The sequence below is a fragment of the Capricornis sumatraensis genome, chromosome 7 (assembly GCF_032405125.1).
Source record: "Capricornis sumatraensis isolate serow.1 chromosome 7, serow.2, whole genome shotgun sequence".
Lineage (NCBI taxonomy): Eukaryota > Metazoa > Chordata > Mammalia > Artiodactyla > Bovidae > Capricornis > Capricornis sumatraensis.
Window position 1 is genome coordinate 90,962,697 of NC_091075.1, and position 19,511 is coordinate 90,982,207.

Genomic DNA, 19,511 nt, shown 5'->3' on the forward strand with positions numbered 1-19,511 from the left:
GTATGTGCCATAGGGCAACTTACTTAATTAAGTGAAATATCTGGATTGATAATAACTGGAGCTAGAGAAAGTAGTATCAGAGAAAGTAAATTTTCCTACTGATTGAAATCCATAGTTCTTCATCTTTAGAGCAAAAGGGCAGAGGAAATAATTTTTCAGAGGTAGAGATCAAATCTTGGGTGGGAAGAATAAGCAAGGAACTTTGAAAAAACATTTTTGAAAAATTATCTTTGCTTTGCTTTGTTTTTAGACCCCAAATTTAATTTATTCTGAAATTTAAAATAACATTAAAGAAAAGCATGTGACTTTTTATTAAGAGAGAGGGAGGAAAAAAGTGTGAAATAAGGATGGAAAGGATACGATGCCTGGTGAAGGAGATCTAGGATTCTTATAACCACTAAAGATGTAATCAGGCTCAGCTTGTCTTGTGTATATTGTGATGGCTCCAGCCGTTGTGTCCATTTTCTTCCCCATGCCTGTTTAATAGAAAACTTCATGGGCAAGACCCACATTTCCTCTAAGTACTTTGCTCCAGGGACTGAATCACATGTGGGCCAGAGCTGAGATGAAAATGTGTATCCATTTTAGTTGTTATTGTTGCTATGACTTTTCCTTAATTTGCAACCAAAACAGCAGCTTTTTCAGACAGAACAGTTTCAGAAAAATGAAAAGACATTGAATCACTCAAGTGTGTGTATGTGTACGTCTTTCATTATTTATCAGTTAAAGCATACTTTGAATTAGTAATAATACAATTAAGAGCTTAACTTTTTAAAATTTATCTTTTAATTGAGGCATAATAATTGCTTTACAGAATTTTGTTGTTTTCTGTTAAACATCAACATGAATCAGCCATAGGTGGCTCAGAGATTAATTCTTTTAATATATCTTATTTCCAAGCTAAGTTATTAGTTTGGTCAAATTTTTGAAAATATTGGAAACTAAAATGTTCAAATAGTAAATCACAGATAGAGAACACAGTAATGGTACAAATCGTTTAAACTCTTATGTAAAATTTGATAAGGTGTTTTACACAACTAGTGAATTGGCAAGGTCTTCTGGAAAAACCAGTTCCAGATGGCAAACATACGCAAGGGATTCAGTCAAACAATTTTTTGGCAAGAATGCTATGAATTTTGTAATCACTTATGAACCAATGAAATACAGAGATGAGTCTAGTTAATAATCTACAATTATTGGCTAAAGAAGTATATTAGCGCTGATTTCCCTCTATTCATACTATCTTTTCTATCAACCCCACAAAACTTTGGCACAATGAAGTGGGTGACTTTTATTTCCCTTCTCCTTCTCTTCAGCTCTGCTTATTCCAGGGGTGTGTTTCGTCGAGATACACGTAAGAATTCTAGTCTTCAATTGTTCAACTTTTCTTTCCTAGACAAGAATGTTTCAGTAAACCTTGAATCATTAATGAAGAAAGTTTTCTTTTAGCATTTATTTTTAGACTGTTACTATATTTTGTATTTGTGAACCCTTAGGAAGATACCTTATTAATATATTTCTAACATCCTAGGTGAAAAAAAATAGTGAGAATTGTTTAGTAACTGTAATTTCCTATTGGACATGAAGGAGTTTCTGCAGAGTGACTTAAACTTCACAAAATATAGTTGAAGGTAGAATTTAAAAATCCATTTCCAAAGGCCTGTTCGCTGTACTTTAATTTATATAAAAAATACAAAATGTGATTTTAATTTTATAAATAGAACTTGTATTTATATTTTCCATTTCAGACTATCCTCTCAGTTAATAGACACTGCAAGAGCATTAGATATTACCCACGTTTGACTATAAAGCTATAAATATGTAGTGACTTCAATGATTTTTCAAGTAGTATCATTGTGATTAAATAACTTCTGCTTAAATGCAGAAGAAACATTTCATCATCATCTTAAGATTTTCTATAGGGAATCAGAGCTCAATATCTTGGAGCAAATGAAAACCCAAGTCAAATGGAGAGAAACATAAAAAGTAATATCGTAACCAGTTGTTTCTTCAGAATTTAAAGCAAATCTTTTTTTTCCCCCCATTTTCCCCTCCAGACAAGAGTGAGATTGCTCATCGGTTTAATGATTTGGGAGAAGAAAATTTTCAAGGCCTGTAAGTTGAAATATTGAAGAATCAAATTTAATGTTTCTCATAGTGTTGGTTGTAATTTTGAAGTCCTTGTAGTCCTGTCATCAAAGATTGTAGAACAGTACTCTCCAATAGGATTTTCTGCATCAATGGCAATATTCTGTATCAGTGTTGACCAATATAGTTGCCATTGGCCACTGTGGCTATTGAGGACTTTAAATATGGCAATTGCAACTGAGGATCAAAAATTTAAACAGTATTTAACTTTTTAGAATATATATTGACATTTGTGGCTAATGAAAACTGTTTGGACAGTGTAGATCTGGAACTCTTATATAAGCTACATGGTAGAAAACATTTTACTATATGACTCCTTTCACAACTCGATTACTAAATTCTTTACTCAGCAAATATTTCTTAGGTTTTTTGAGACAATTTGGATATTTTTTAATCTAGTAAAAGGTGAGGAAATAGCTTGTTTTTCAAAAAGTCTGTCTCATCCTATTGCTTGATATAATAAGATATTTGTGTATGTATGTATGATTTTTGTTTTAAATAGTTGAAGGACCTGTGTAAAGCCCTGGTTAACAATAGGTCTATTTAGAATACATTTTGCTTGCTTGCTCACATAGATGATGCGATAGTATGCATATATTGACTGCACACACATATATTTAAACATGGTGGAAATATACATCCTGTTTGCTTAGAAAGCCACATACACGTGGTTAGGCCTCAGAACACAGCTGACGTCAATAGGATCTCTGAATAATCGTGAGAAAGGTGTGTAAAATATAGAACCTATACAGACACTATTTGTTTCCTAACATAGCAACCTAGAGCATATTAACATTTTATTATACTACATTTTTCTGTGTTCTTTATTTCAGGGTACTGATTGCCTTTTCTCAGTATCTCCAGCAGTGTCCATTTGATGAACATGTAAAATTAGTGAAGGAACTAACTGAGTTTGCAAAAACATGTGTTGCTGATGAGTCACATGCTGGTTGTGATAAGTCACTTGTAAGTATATTCTGATTTTGAATAATATTTCTGTAACATAATCTTGAATGATTAAAAATATCTCCTTTTAGTTTTCTCAATTATTATCAAAGACTATATTTGTAAGCAACACTCAAAAGTGGGTATAGCATGTCTTTGATGATAGAGATGTTCTAGTGTACTCACAGTTTTAGAAAACATTGCTTTACTGAAACCACACACAAAGGTCATAGTGTTTTTGGAAATTTTTTATTTTTAGAAGTTTCTTTTTTTTAAATTTAAAGTTAAATTTCTTTTCATAGACACTAATAATGATAGGATAGTTTTTACCTTGTTATCTAGGTAAAAACAGCAGTATGGCTATGTATTCCTTGTTTTAAGGATATTCATATTTTTACATACAATAAAAAATCAGCACTTTTAACTTGTGATATTTTCAGATAGATTTTTAATACAAAGATAGGTCTATATTTCTTTTACCACTTTATATATACATTTCTTGGGACAAGGCAATTTTTCTTTTATCACAGAAGGCTTCCTCTTGTTTTTCTCTATATGTACTTCTGCCTCAAGGCAGAATCAGTTCTTTAACTACCCACAATAATATTACTCTAAATATGAATTTTAAAAAATATATTTTAAAATAAATTAATAAATTTTGTTTTGAGCCAATTTCCCCTGAAGTTATAATTACTTTCATAATCAAAATTAATTGATACAGAAAGGCTTCATTTAATGGACTGTGCATTGAGGCAAATCTTTCTAGAACAAAAAAATTATATTCTAATGCAGTGACAATTAATATATAGTAGATTGTGTTACTCCTCAGTTTTGAATGGTTTCTACTAAAAATTTGGATCTCTCGAAAAGGAGCAGATCAAATGAGAAACTATCTGAACTCTGTCCTCCCTAATGTGAATTCATTGCTACTAAGAGGATAATTTCCCTTGAGTTTTTACTTTAATGATTTCTCTCCTGGCTTTTAACCTCAGGTGGAAACAGGAGTTCTGTTCATTCCTTAAACGAACACTCCTTAAAGACATTCTTTAAAGGCATTCCTTAAAGGCATTCTTTTTGCCCTTCTATTTTATCCACTATAAGCAATAGCATGACACTTAATTCTTATGGTAATCACCCATAGATGGTCAAATCAAGGGAAGCTCTCTAAATTTGAGAAAAAAGTGGATTTTTATATGACATACTAACCAAGGTTTACCAAGATATTAATTTCTTGTACCATTCTTTGGGTATAAGGAAAATAAAATGCTGCTCAGCAATTTGAAGCCTGCTCTCTTCCATGTAGCACACTCTCTTCGGAGATGAATTGTGTAAAGTTGCAACCCTTCGCGAAACCTATGGTGACATGGCCGACTGCTGTGAGAAACAAGAGCCTGAAAGAAATGAATGCTTCCTGAAACACAAAGATGATAGCCCAGACCTCCCTAAACTGAAACCAGAGCCCGATACTTTGTGTGCCGAGTTTAAGGCAGATGAAAAGAAGTTTTGGGGAAAGTAAGTAATCAGATTTTTAAGCTTCAAAATTAAAAATTATGAAATAAGTCAAGATTCACTATAACAATTACTATTATGAAAATTATTATCAACATTAAGACTTGAAGTTTTTGTTCTAATGACAATTTTCAAAGAAATAGAGTATTTATTATGTTATTTACATAGTAAATAAGTAATTTATGTAGTAAATAACACACTACAACGTTCTACATGATGAAAAGGTTGATCAAAGATCTTTTGCAGAACAGGATATGATCTATATGAAAATAATTGAAGTTGACATATATTAGAGGTTAAAGTGTCTGCCTGCAATGCAGGAGACCTGGGTTCAATCCCTGGGTCGGGAAGATACCCTGGAGAAGGAAATGGCAACCCACTCCAGTATTCTTGCCTAGAGAATCCCATGGGCGGAGGAGCCTGGTGGGTTTTCTACAGTCCACGGGGTCGCAAAGAGTCGGACACGACTGAGCGACTTCACTCACTCACTCACTCTAAGATATACATATATATTTAGCATTCTCGGAATTTATTTCAAATTAGTCAATAACATATCACTGAAATTAAACTATTTTATGCATGTGTGTATATTTATATGTATATATATATGTATGAGTTTAGCCTTTTCACTGACTTAAAGAATGACAAAGGCAAGTTCATCATTTGCAAATTGAGCTTAATTGGTTAATTAGAAGTCTGAATTTTGAAGGCTCTGGGGAGAAGGTAGATTACAAATGTTCTTGCCATGCATTTGTTCCTGCTATAGAAAAGTGACTGTTTTTTGTTTAAAAATTTAGATACCTATACGAAGTTGCCAGAAGACATCCCTACTTTTATGCACCAGAACTCCTTTACTATGCTAATAAATATAATGGAGTTTTTCAAGAATGCTGCCAAGCTGAAGATAAAGGTGCCTGCCTACTACCAAAGGTATTCTTCAGAAAGAATAGAAGAACCAATTTATAACTGAACCTCAGTTTCGGGACATCTTATGGCTAAATTTAGGAAACTGAAGCCTCCAGCAGAAACTTCTTTACATGGTTTAAACTCCTCCCTCTTTCCCCCAGTCAAGGAATTTTTCACCTTTTTTGAAGGGCTATGTCTTTTTCACTAAGGGCTATGTCTTTTCACCTTTTTTTGACAAGCTATGTCTTCCACTTTCCTTCTTCTAATAAGAATTGCAAAGTGGATCTGGTAGAGGAAACTGTTGTGTATGTGTCTGAATATCCTGTCTCTCTCTAGTGCTAGTTGCTATAGTGAAATGCAGAAACTCATTTTTCAAATTGCACAGTAAGAGGACACCATTTTTGTTTCTCTTTTCATGAGTTTTTTTTTTTTTTTAAATTTTTACTGGGGAGGGGAGAATTCAAAATGGGGGAGAATTTAACTGCATCTAGAAGCCTACGTTTATTGATTTATCCTGTAAATGTTTACACTGCATTCTCTTTTCTAGGGAGTTTATTGATGTTATGGGAGTTGTGGAGGAAGGATTAAAATGCATTATGTGCAAAATTAAGAAGTCAGCAAAGTTCTATTCCTTTGGATATCAGTGTACACTGGTCTACTTTTCCTTTTCATTCCCTTTTCCCTGGCAATACCTCCACACTGATTCTTAACCACCTGGAGGTTCCACTATGACCAGACTGACTTTTCTTCTTTCTATAGAACAAAATAATTACTTGCCAATAATAAATACTTGGGAATTGAGGCTTAAATTTTCTCTTTAAGGTTTAATTTGACATAGTCTCATGTTTATCATTATGCATTAGATTGATCCTGGAGGAGGAAATAACAACCTATTCCAGTATTCTTGCCTGGAGAATCCCATGGACAGGAGAACCTGGCAGACTACAGTCCATGGGGTCGCAAAGAGTCAGACATGACTTAGCAACTACACATTAGGTTAATCATTTCAGTTGTAATGCTGGTCTATTGGGGTTTGCTCAAAAGGTTAAATCTTGCTACTGTCAGAGATAATTTTGACTTACGTAAACCCTATTTCTGGAGAAGGCAATGGCACCCCACTCCAGTACTCTTGTCTGGAAAATCCCATGGACAGAGGAGCCTGGTGGGCTGCAGTCCATGGGGTCCCTGAGTGGGACATGACTGAGCAACTTCACTTACAGTTTTCACTTTCATGCATTGAAGGAGGAAATGGCAACCCACTCCATTGTTCTTGCCTGGAGAATCCCAGGAACGGGGAAGCCTGGTGGGCTGCCGTCTATGGGGTCACACAGAGCTGGACACGACTGAAGCGACTTAGCAGGAGCAGCAGCAGCAGTCTCATCTGAGCTCAAGAAGGGGTGGTCTGTACATTAATTTTCTTTTCTAATGTTCCTCAAATTATTTCTTTTTGCAGATTGAAACTATGAGAGAAAAAGTACTGGCTTCATCTGCCAGACAGAGACTCAAGTGTGCCAGTATTCAAAAATTTGGAGAAAGAGCTTTAAAAGCATGGTATGTTAAATTTAGTTTGCATCTTTTTCATGATGTCAATGATGGTTCAGTTGACAAAATTGTACATCATATGTCATTTTACACAGTGCTTTCACATACATCTTTTTGGTTGTCTAAAAGGTAGAAATTTGATAGACATGAAAACCAGAGCATCAAAGACAATTTGTCATTATTTTTAACCTTTTTTTCCCTAAGTAGTCAGAGAATTTAGAAGACAGCTTTTTTGTTCTTCCAGGACAGGTGTTTAAACTCCCATGTATTTTTAATGATTGTGATCTTAGTATAATAATCCACTGTTTTTATAGATTTATAGTCAGGGTCTTTTATCTAATTTTATCTCTCCTCCATCCCTCCAACCAATTATCTGAAGGTGTCTGCTTGTCTTTTTATGTTCTGATAACTAATTTCAGTCATCAAAGTTTCTTCTTATTTTCTGGTAGCACCAGTTCTGCTCTTAATCTTTTGTTTTTGCCTGGGCTTTGGTTTTGATATTATCAGCTAGCTCTAGAAGCATCCTTCAGTATTTGGACCAAGGAATCCATTTTGCAACCCCCTGCCATCCTCACCACCAATCCCTTACTTTGTAGTCAATAATACATCAACATTGGGCAGAAAATCAATTGAGAACAGACATTTTGGAAGTTGTCAAGAAACTGTCGCTTGAACTATCTTGCCTGTCATCCCTACCATCAACAAAATCACTAAACAAAACAACCCTAACATGAAATGATACATAGTTAAACAGGGTATGATTAGTTTTGGGGAAGTGTCTTTTATCTGATTTCAGTGACTGTGAAATGATTTGAGAAAGCTTGTGGATGTTAGGTTTTACATCTTATCAATGAGTATAGAGATTATGCTGAATCAATTTCTTGGTAAAAGTATGCTGAATCAAAACTCTCTAATTTTTGTATAAGTTAACAAAATTTGTTTTCTCAGAGGCTTTTAGAAGTCAGGAAGAATGTACTTTGGTTAATAATTTAAAAAAGGGGTAACTGGAATTTGTATGGCATTTCCCAGTTCATAAAATGCTTTCATATAGATTATCTCATTTAATCCTCACAACAATGCTTTGACTTAGCGTGTTGTTGTGACTCAGTGGGGCCTGAAGTTCATAGAGGCTAAGTAACTGGCCTAGGGTCACATGATTATTAAGCTATAAAGCCAGATCTGGAAGTCATTCCTGGGCTCTAAACCTGGGGCCTCTCAGCATGTTACCTTTTTTAGAATCCCTCTTTAATTTCTGTTTCTATGAATTGCTGGACTTCTAACCTCCATATGTGCTGCCCTAAGGAAACATTTTGCTCTAACATTTGGTTCAGAATTAGCATTAAAATAAGAGCTAATATATCTTACAAATTATTTCTGTGTTATGTGAGCCTAAATTTTGTAGTTATGTGTAGTATTTTCATAATGCTTTCACATAAAACATTGTCTGTTAATAATATTTTGATGGGAGAATTTTCTTTTTAGGTCAGTAGCTCGCCTGAGCCAGAAATTTCCCAAGGCTGACTTTACAGAGGTTACCAAGATAGTGACAGATCTCACTAAGGTCCACAAGGAGTGCTGCCATGGTGACCTACTTGAATGTGCAGATGACAGGGTAAAGAAACCTCAGTATGCTTTATGGTAACATACTGGCTTAAGTTGGTAGAATCAGCTTGTTTAGCATCAGGACCACTGAGAGTGGTTTGAAATTGTTTTCTCTGCTGGGTCTACTCAATCCGTTCCCTGTTTCCCTTCCTTCTGCCCTCCCTCCCTCTCTCCCTCTTTCTTTCTTTCACTCTGATATCCTATTCACTAAATGATCTAATAAACTCATTTATACTGTGTAATCCCTTTCTTTCAAATCTGGAGATCAAATTCTTAAAGTGGAAGTAGGACAGTCACAAAGATAGATTTCTAAGATTTCTTGAGGAGGTGGGGGGAGTTGGAGAAACGCTGGAACCTGAAGAGAGCTTTGGAAATTATGTAATTTTCCCTTCTATGTTCTCTCTTAATTAACACCCTATGTTAAAAATACAGATATTTGGAATGATATCTTTTTTTTTTTTCTCAAACTGACAAAATACAAGAATCCTAACCTCTCAGGACACTTTCTGAAAACTTTAAGGCAGATATTTTACATCTGTAAGTGGGGTCTGTGACCATGATCTTGACTAATGTTTCAAAAATCTTTAGCACTTTATTTGGTTATTTAGTTTCAAGATGCCTGCACTTAATCTGGGGGGATATTTAGAAAAAAACACTAATGAGTTTAAATTTAAAAGCGTAAGTGTTGTTTTAAAAGTAGGTATAAAGTTGATAAATAACTGACATGAGCCCCAATTTATACTAGTTTCTTTCCAATCGTGTTTTAGTAGTTCCATCTGTGCCTCTAGGCTTAGCAGCACGGGTTGAAAATGTTCATAGAAGGCATATTGGTACAAGTATGGTCTTAGAACACAATGAATGTGTTCTGTCGACATAGTAAACGTCTGGGGAGGAAGCACAGGAATGTCAGTTTACAGTGAACACTTTTCACCTACTTGCTTGTAGGCAGATCTTGCCAAGTACATGTGTGATCATCAAGATGCACTCTCCAGTAAACTGAAGGAATGCTGTGATAAGCCTGTGTTGGAAAAATCCCACTGCATTGCTGAGGTAGATGAAGATGCCGTGCCTGAAAACCTGCCCCCAATAACTGCTGACTTTGCTGAAGATAAGGAGGTTTGCAAAAACTATCAGGAAGCAAAAGATGTCTTCCTGGGCTCGTAAGTGGATAAAAAATGATCCTTTCATACTTTTATATGATCTCAGAATTTAGGAAATTATTCTAGGCTTTCCTTTGGAATTGCTACAGTTTTTCATGTTGCCTGCAATGTTTCTTTATTCTTTCCTCTTCCAGCCGTTAAACATTTTTGGAAAAATTGCTTTTAAAAAATTGTCATAAAATAATACAAGCTTATGGCCGATGCTCTGGAGTATAATGTAATAATAAAAATTTATTTTTACTCCCATTCCTGACTCCTTAGGAATATTTCTGGAAATACATGTAGAAATCTTTTGTTTACATGTAAATTATATATATTATTCATTGATGCATTCATTCAAAGTGTATTTCTAGAACTTATATATGTGTGCATATATGTAATACATCTTTATGCCTCTCTATCTGTCTATCTGTCTATCTATCTGATGCCAGCAAAGAACTATAAAGTATGGAATCTGTTACCAGGTGCTTTAAAATGAAAATGAGTCAGATTTGGTTGAAAAGACTGAAGTCCAGTAGCATGCAAGGCAGCATACAATTAAATAACAAAATCAATGATTATATAAAATCAGTAAGCGTGGTGACAAACTTTAATTTTTTATTGCTCAATTATAGTATCCTGTGCACTAACTTTTTTTATCAAATTACATACCCATAAAGAATTTATTCATACAGAGAATAAAAAAATTAAGAATATGTCTCTAGTTATCTATCAGAACATTTTTGAAGTGTAATCCAAATTAGATAAGATGTACCTAATAGTAACAAGTGCCATTCATTAAACAATATGTGCCCGTGTGTTTTGCATAGATTACATCATGCATTTCTCACAGTTCACCTTCTGAGACATACTATTATCATCCCCATTCCACAGAGGAGGAAACCAAGGCTCAGTAATTGTAATAAGTCACCTAAGGAGATATCATAAAACAAGTGGTGGAGTCAGGGCTTGATAGCTTTAACTCTGAACCTTCAAGCCCTTAGTCCTTGACTGCACAGGGTTTAGTCCGATTCAAACCTTTAGGATATGATTTACATTTATGGTTAATTATGTGGTTTTTCTTGCTCATTTGTCTAACAAGATCTATTTTATTATCATCTTAATTAGGTTTTTGTATGAATATTCAAGAAGGCATCCTGAGTATGCTGTCTCAGTGCTATTGAGACTTGCCAAGGAATATGAAGCCACACTGGAGGACTGCTGTGCCAAAGACGATCCACACGCATGCTATGCCACAGTGGTGAGTTTCTGGAAGGAAAATATGGAGCTCTTTGATTGATGATTCCAATAACAGGAAAGAAAAATGATGCCAGATTATTATATCATGCAATATAGATTTCTTCTTAAGATGATTTCAGTTCTGTGCCTGTGAACATTATAGGAATAAAAAGAAAGGTCAAAGAAAGCACTCTCTTAATTTTACATAATCTTGACCATGCATTTTTTTCCTTTTTAGACTCCTGAGAACAAAATAAGGTAAATGTAAATGTTAATTAAAAGAAATTTAACTTAGATATAAAGAAGGTTAATCTGTTTTCAAGTTTTATTAAGTAATCAAGAATTAGTATTTTAGAGAAGATGGTAAAATCTATTGATGTAGAATATTTTCAAATCTCTTTTGAAACAGTTCAGGAATGGTTTTGAAAGAAATTAAATAAGGAGAAGAAATCTGCTTCAAGAATTTTTAGCATATTTAGCTATGCTAAAATTTTAGCATATTGGAAAAGACCATGATGCTGGGAAAGATTGAGGGCAGAGGGGGAAGGGGGCGACAGAAAATGAGATGGTTGGATGGCATCACTGACTCAGTAGACTGAGTAGTAGTCTGAACAAACTCTAGGAGATAGTGAAGGACAGGGAAGCCTGGTGTGCTGCAGTCCATGGGATCACAAAGAGTCAGACATGACTGAGCGAGTAAACAACAGCAACAGCAAATATTTAGCAAATACCTCATGTTTGAGATATTTAACACACTTAGTACGTAGAGTGGTTTTCAAACTTAAGAATGAGAGGAAAGTCATTTTTTACTCTATCAAGAAACTAGTTATATATATGCCAAGTGCCGCACAAGAACTGATGACCAAGACAAAATCTGTTATCTTAGAGAGCTCGGGATCCAGCTGCAGAGATGGCTTAATAATGATGAGTATTTATAATTATAATATAATATTATAATTATAATATATTTAAAATTACATGGTGGTTTGATGCTTTAGTCACTAAGTCATGTCCAACTCTTGCAACCCCACGGACTGTAGCTTACCAGGTTCCCCTGTCCATGTGATTTCCCAGGCAAGAATACTGGAGCAAGTTGACCCAGGGATCAAACCCAGGTCTCCTGCACTGCAGGCAAATTCTTTATTGACTGAGCCATCAGGGAAGCCCATAGCCACCGTTTATTAGGTTTTTACTGTATCCCAGGCTCTGGTTTAAGTTCATGAGCTCAGGAGGTTTACAGAGTAATTCTCTGAGGTGAGTATCATTTTCATCTCCATTTTAGAAGTGAGGGTTCTAGAGCTTTGAGATGGGAAGTAAAGTTGCACAACTAGAAAATGAGTCAAATGACCTGGCTTAAACACCAGGAGTTGCATTCCAGAGTCTGAATGTTCTTAATCACTTATACAGTCTTACCAAATAAACAGTTTGGACATATAATAGGTTTGGCATCAAAAAGCTATTTATATGACTTTGGGCAGAGAAGACGAAGGATCTCATTCTACCTAGAAGGGTGAAAAGCAACCTGCGTCTGGTCCTCATATAGAATGTTGTAAGCACAATTCTTTTCTTTTTCAGTTTGACAAACTTAAGCATCTTGTGGATGAGCCTCAGAATTTAATCAAAAAAAACTGTGAGCTATTTGAAAAACATGGAGAGTATGGATTCCAAAATGCGTAAGTATATTTGCTTATTGGCTAATCTTTCTTGTTCATTTAGTAAATATTTAAGATGATATTCATAGACCACCTATCATAGAACTTTAAATTTTGAAAGTAAAGTCTTAATTCTGATCACTGTCCATCAAGAAAGACAAGAGAAAATGAGATAAAATAGTTGATGGGGTGAAGAGCTTATATTTGAGGGCAGTTTAAAAATTTGGGCTCAAATCTGGGAGGAAAAATATCAAATATTGGGTTATAGGAACTGAGGATGCTGTTTGACAGTTAAGAAATAGTTTATGAGTGAACAAAATAAAAGCAATGCTTTACAGAGCAGAAAATAAGTCTTCAGTGCCTGTAGCTCAATAAGGTGATAGACTAATGTTCTGATTAAATAGAGCCTTATTTGTGGAAGTTAAGACAGGAGGGGGCACTAAATATCATTTAGTTGATGTTTATTTTTCAGCTTACACCTGTTACCACTTTTTAAACTATAGGTGCTTGGAATAACAACATTGAACAAGACATAGTCTCTTCCCTTGAGTAGATTATTGTCATACATTGATTTTCAATAGTGATTAGCATTCTTAGTACATGATTATTACATGCTAGATACCATGTCAGGCTGATTGCAACTTTGTTTCTTTTCATTTAGTCCTTGCACCATCCCTTTTGAGTTAGGTGTATTTCCTTCTGTTTTATAGGTGAGAAAATTCATCCATATCTTTCAAATTTAGGATAGTGCTGATGTGTATTAAGCTCTCAGTAGGTTTTATTGAAAGAAAGATGCAATTAAAAAGTATTTTAATGTCACTGAATTATAATAAAGTAAGCCACTTTCCTAAGATTACATAGCACAGGTGGGATCCAAAGCTAGGTTACTTAGTTGCTCAGGACAAGGTCTTCACCCACATTATTCTGCCCATGTGAAGATGAAGACCATTTATGAATGGAATAGGTCTTCCCTGGAAACCATCTTGGTGGGTTTTGGCTAAGTGTTCTCTGCTCGACCTGATGTGTTAGAAAAAGAGTTTCTTGTCTGACTGAAAACACATGGATTATGTTGTTACAGGCTCATAGTTCGTTACACCAGGAAAGCACCCCAAGTGTCAACTCCAACTCTGGTGGAGATTTCAAGAAGCCTAGGAAAAGTGGGCACTAAGTGTTGTACAAAGCCTGAATCAGAAAGAATGCCCTGTACCGAAGACTATGTGAGTCTTTTAGAACAGAGCTGTCAATAAGGACGAATTTTTGCCTTTGGATGTTGATGAAACTTTCAGAAGCAAGTGAAAGTGCTTGCTTTCACTTGTGTGTGTGTGTGTGTGTGTGTGTGTGTGTGTGTGTGTATTGTCTATATGGTAGTGGCAACCAGGATGTGCCTCCTATATTATCTTGACCATCAGAGGATTTAGATAAGATTCCAAAAGTGATAAATTGTTTTGAAAAAATTTCATGAATTTTTAATGTTCCATCCTTGAATTTTCTAAATTTTTACTTTTTTTGGGTTTTTCTCTTTAATGTATCAGTATAAGACTATTTCTTCCCTACTCCAACATATATCTCAGGACTCCTCTAAAATTATGTAATCAATTATTTTCTCAAATATATTATTCCTAAAATGTAGACATATTTAATCAAGAAGATTTTTCAAAGTCTCTTTTTACCTGTAGTTCTAAAGTAAATTGTTGCCTCACATCAACCTTGGATTCAATGTTGTGAGTTAAAAGAGTTTGTTTTGGTCCAGTGGAAGGTGGGAGTTCCTGGAAAACTTTTCATTATGCTTTCTTTGAGCTTCTGTGTTCCCGCCTGTTTTTAGCTGAGCTTGATCCTGAACCGGTTGTGCGTGTTGCATGAGAAGACACCAGTGAGTGAAAAAGTCACCAAGTGCTGCACGGAGTCATTGGTGAACAGACGGCCATGTTTCTCTGATCTGACACTTGACGAAACATATGTACCCAAACCCTTTGATGAGAAATTTTTCACCTTCCATGCAGATATATGCACACTTCCTGATACTGAGAAACAAATCAAGAAACAAACGTGAGGAATATTTCACTACTTTGTGTTGGTAGTCTTGATAGTGAGAACTGTAAACGAGCAGCTTTCTCTGAAATAGTGATTATATACCTGAAGTCCAGAAGTATTGGCCATGTTAAGCAGATAAAAATGTCAAGCATAAAATGGATAGCCTTTTGTTTTCTTAGCAAAAGAAAAAAAACCTCATCATCTTGCCTATAAACCATTCAGAATAATCTTGTGGATAAAAGCTGAAGCAGAATTATACCTTAGGCTAGCTCAGTAGAATAAGCTGAACAATTAACTGATGGATTTTTGTAGATAGCAAATTAGTCAGTAGAAATCATACGAGTATTTAATTCTGAGCATGAATAGTTACTTTCAGTTTGTTCTGTGTCGACCTACAGATAAGGCAGCCCCTTAAGATCTAACTTTTGAGAATGGAACTTGGATTAAAAACATCTGGCATTTCAAGTTCAGAGGCTTGATTCCCTTGATTCCTTATTGCTCTCACAAGGGGTTATAATTGCAAGAAATTTAGCAACATGAAGTTGTTATTACCTCTGGTGGCTTCTGATCATGGAGCTAGATTTTAAAGTAATATTGTAAAACCTACTGTGCCCATATGACTCTTTCTCTAGCCCTATTGTCTGCAGATGTCAAAGAAAGAGAACCACTAGCTCCCTTGAGTTGGATAGTTTTATTTCCTATGGCCTCTATATTATTAGTGCTTCCCTGGTGGTTCAGAAGTTAAAAACTCTGCCTGCAATACAGGAGACCTGGGTTCAATCCCTGGGTCAGGATTGTTATTAACTTTGAATGGGGCAGATTACAAAATACCAAGAGAAAGATTCTCAGGTTATAAACTTTTTAAATGGAGTCCAGGATAAGTAGATTTTTAGGAATTATTTTTAGCTCTTAAATTTATACAATTCAATATGCCATAACTCTCCAAATCAGATAATGTATGAATGCAATGACATCATCCTTTCCAGTGATTTACTGAAGAACCATTGGTTGAGATATACTGACACTACAAATGTTAAGCAATTTACATTGATTACTTAATTTGATCCTTCTACCAACCCTGTGAAGGTGGATTTTATTCTCATTATGCAAGTGAGAATATTGAAGCTTATAATGGCAAGCCTGGACCTCAAATCCAGAGCTGTCTGGCTCTAAAACTTAGAATATTAAGCAGCCCTGCTACCATTCCTACCATGTCCATTTTTCTTTAGTGAGTGCATTTCTTTCTGTTTTTTGTTGTTTTTATTCAAATGCAGTGCACTTGTTGAGCTGTTGAAACACAAGCCCAAGGCAACAGATGAACAACTGAAAACCGTTATGGAGAATTTTGTGGCTTTTGTAGACAAGTGCTGCGCAGCTGATGACAAAGAAGGCTGCTTTGTTCTGGAGGTACTGGAGTTATTTGTCTTCATTTTAATATGCCTGATTTCCTTTGCTGTTGCATTTGGTCAAGCTAGGGGTTAGTGGTTTAAGTACCTGAAAGAAATTATGTATGTGTGGAACAGAAATCTTATTCTTCATACAATTGTCTTACCAAATGACTGAAATACTCTTTTTTTAAAAAAAAATCTCTTGCTGCACTGTAGTTGTGTTTTAATATTTGTTCTCTTTCCAAAGTTGTATGTTTATAAATTTAGACAGAAATATTTCTAAAGCCTGAAATCTTTTGGTAGAGACATCATCAAACCAAAACTTAATTTAGTTTAACATTTTCTTGAAAATGGTAATTTGTGATTTGGTTGAATATTAATAGTGATTTTATAGGTTACAGGGGAAATTTCTATTTAAATGTGTGAATCATTTAATATTTCCCCCTAGGATTTGACAGTATTTTATTCCTTTGGGGGCATATTAAGGGGCCTCCTTCTAGAGAGTATAGTTCAGTTCAGTTCAGTTCAGTTCAGTCGCTCAGTCATGTCTGACTCTCTGAGAGAGAGTCTAGTACTGAACTGTTATTAAAGGATGTGATATATGAAAAGTTACTTTGTAATCACCAATGGCTGTATAAATGTTACTTTTTAAAAATCCTAACAGTGGTGCTAATATTTCCCCCATATCCGTCATTTCTTTGTATTTAGGGTCCAAAACTTGTTGCTTCAACTCAAGCAGCCTTAGCCTAAACACGACACAACCACAAGCATCTCAGGTAACTATACTTTTCTGTGCTTCATCACTCAGTCGTGTCCGACTCTTTGCGATCCCATGGACTGCAGCCCACAAGGCTTCTCTGTCCATGGGGATTCTCCAGGCCAGAATACTGCAGTGGGTTGCCATGCCCTCCTCCAGGAACTATACTTTAGTTTTTTTTTTTTTTTTAAGTAATTATATAGGGCTTCCCTGGTGGCTCAGGGGCAAAGAATTTACCTGCCAATGCAGAAAACGTGGATTCAATCTCTGATCCAGGAAAATCCCATATGCTGCGGAAACTAAGCCCGTGCACCACAACTATTGAGCCTGTGCTCCAAAGCCTGGAAGCCACAACTACTGAGCCCACGTGCCACAACTACTGAAGCCTGGGCACCCCAGAGCCTGTGCTCCGCAGCAAGAGAAGCACTGCAATGAGAAGCCTGCACACTGCAACTAGAGAGCAGCCCCTACTCCCTGCTAGAGTAAAGCCTGAGCAGCAGAGACCTAGCACAGCCAAAAATAAATAATAGAATTATTTTAAAAAGTAATCATAATGCATGCATGCATGCTAAGTCACTTTAGTTGTGTCCGACTCTTTGCGACCCTATGGACTGTAGCCCACCAGACTCCTCTGCCCAAGGGATTCTCCAGCCAAGAATACTGGAGTGGGTTGCCGTTTCCTCCTCCAGAGGAATCTTCCCAACCCAGGGATTGCATCTGCGTCTCTTTATGTCTTCTGTATTGGCAGGCAGGTTCTTTACCACTAGCACTACGTGGGGAGCCCCTAGTTATTAAAATAGCAAAGATCAACTGCTTAATGCCAGTCACTACTCTAAACTCATTATATATATATATATACTTCTTTAATTCTCAAAACAGTTGCCTGAGTCAAAAACCATTGTTATTCCTATTTTGCAGATGAGAAAAGGGAAGTATAGATCAAGGGATAGGTTAAGTAATTTACCCAAAAACCATCCAGTCAGTGATAAGTGGAGCCAAAATTAAAAATTCTCACCAGAGCTTGAGAATTAACTACTATCTTGTTCTGCCCTAATGTGACATGGAAGACAGACTCATTGTACTAAGTACTGGCTCAACAATGGGATCCTGTAGGTAATAGGCTGAATTGTATGAAAGTGCATTTTCATATGTACAAAAACAGTTGAATATCAATGATTTCACATGGTTCAACCAAATAGCTCAAAAACAAATTCATTTCATTGGTGAGTATGAGGTCTACCTTGTGTGAACTTCTACTACAAGTAAATAATTTGCTACTAAGTTTCCAATGTGTCGAGATGCTAAGTCTTAAGAGGATTTCTCTTATGACAAAAAGGCTCACTTTAAAATTTAGATGTTTGAACATAAATAAATGTGTTTAACCCATTTTAGTATAGTATTGTGGGGGAAGTTAAAAAATAAAATGAACTTCATTTTTGAAACAAGTTGCCCAACTGTTCTTTAGCATGAATTATTTTTATATTTTTCAAACTGACTGTGATGTTTATTCCACTATTAGATTTTTACTTGCTCTTTGCCTGTATGGTAATACCTATATTTTGTGCATTCAGGGCAGGAAACAGCTTCATATCTTTGCAAATGGGGGCATTTCAAAATGTGATTTGTTTCAGTCTGAAATGGCAAGATTTTCTTCCTAGAGGTCTAATTTTGAGAAGACAACTTTTTGTTTGTAATTAACTTAGGTAAGAAGTAGGTGTCAGGTGTTCCCTGGTGATGCAATAGTTATGATTCCACACTTCCACGGCAGGGGACACAGGTTCAATCCCTGGTTAGGGAACTAAGATCACTCAAGCTGTGCTGCATGGTGTGGACAAAAAAGAGTAGTTGTTAAGTGAATGACTCTGAGAATTAATGATGAAAAGCTGGTGTTATAGTGTTCAACCCTGATTGACATCATGACGAAGAGAGGACTTTATGAACCTTATTGCTCTGTCCTTTCTCCTTGCCCAGCAGAAGAATTCAACTGCCATGAGTCTAGGACACGCTTGAATTGTTTTCATTGATGGAATTAGAAAGACAATCTAAGCAATCTGGCATTCATTTGAATATATTTGAAAAAGCACATGCCATTTTATAAACAGTAATTATATTTATCTTTTGTTTTTCAGCCTACCCTGAGAGTAAGACGAAAAAAGAGAAATGAAAACTCAGAGCTTATTCATCTGTTCTTCTTTTCTGTTGGTGTTAAACCTACACCCTCTCTAAAGAACATAAATTTCTTTAAATATTTTGCTTCTTTTGTTTGTGCTACAATTAATAAAAAATGAAAGACTCTAATATAACTGTCCATGAGTGTTGTTTTTCAAAGATGTGTTGCCATCCTGAAAATTGCGTTAGGTGCCGTAAAAGTCCCACTGTTCTCTCTTTCCCCGTTTCAATGGAGGACTTCTAGTTCCTTACGGGTTAATTATACAAAAGAAGCATTAATACTGTTCTGAGTTGTGAATTGTAAGCATTCAAAGTAATATTTTAACATTATGATAATTCTGGATAAAAGAATAGGAACTGTGGTATAGGAAAGGCATATACTGCTGCTGCTGCTGCTAAGTCACTTCAGTCGTGTCCGACTCTGTGCGACCCCATAGACGGCAGCCCACCAGGCTTCCCCGTCCCTGGGATTCTCCAGGCAAGA

At 35.6% G+C, this 19,511-nt stretch overlaps 1 protein-coding gene across 1 annotated transcript; it reads left to right on the top strand.

The window, feature by feature from the left end:
- Positions 1-1,232: 1,232 nt before the first annotated feature.
- On the top strand, positions 1,233-19,150 carry ALB (albumin). Its single transcript, XM_068975107.1, has 15 exons — positions 1,233-1,354; positions 2,058-2,115; positions 2,982-3,114; positions 4,397-4,605; positions 5,400-5,532; positions 6,962-7,059; positions 8,533-8,662; positions 9,598-9,812; positions 10,920-11,052; positions 12,606-12,703; positions 13,761-13,899; positions 14,505-14,728; positions 15,988-16,120; positions 16,810-16,877; positions 18,988-19,150. Exons 1-14 carry the CDS (start codon positions 1,276-1,278, stop codon positions 16,849-16,851), a joined length of 1,824 nt encoding a protein of 607 aa, XP_068831208.1. The 5' UTR covers positions 1,233-1,275; the 3' UTR covers positions 16,852-16,877; positions 18,988-19,150.
- The last annotated feature ends 361 nt before the right edge of the window (positions 19,151-19,511 follow it).

Bases quoted from the DNA above. Each gene is read 5' to 3' on its own strand.
- ALB (XM_068975107.1), top strand. From the start codon at position 1,276: ATGAAGTGGGTGACTTTTATTTCCCTTCTCCTTCTCTTCAGCTCTGCT. The intron at 8,663-9,597 runs GTAAAGAAACCT...ACTTGCTTGTAG, and splicing joins TTGAATGTGCAGATGACAGG to GCAGATCTTGCCAAGTACAT. The intron at 13,900-14,504 runs GTGAGTCTTTTA...GCCTGTTTTTAG, and splicing joins TGCCCTGTACCGAAGACTAT to CTGAGCTTGATCCTGAACCG.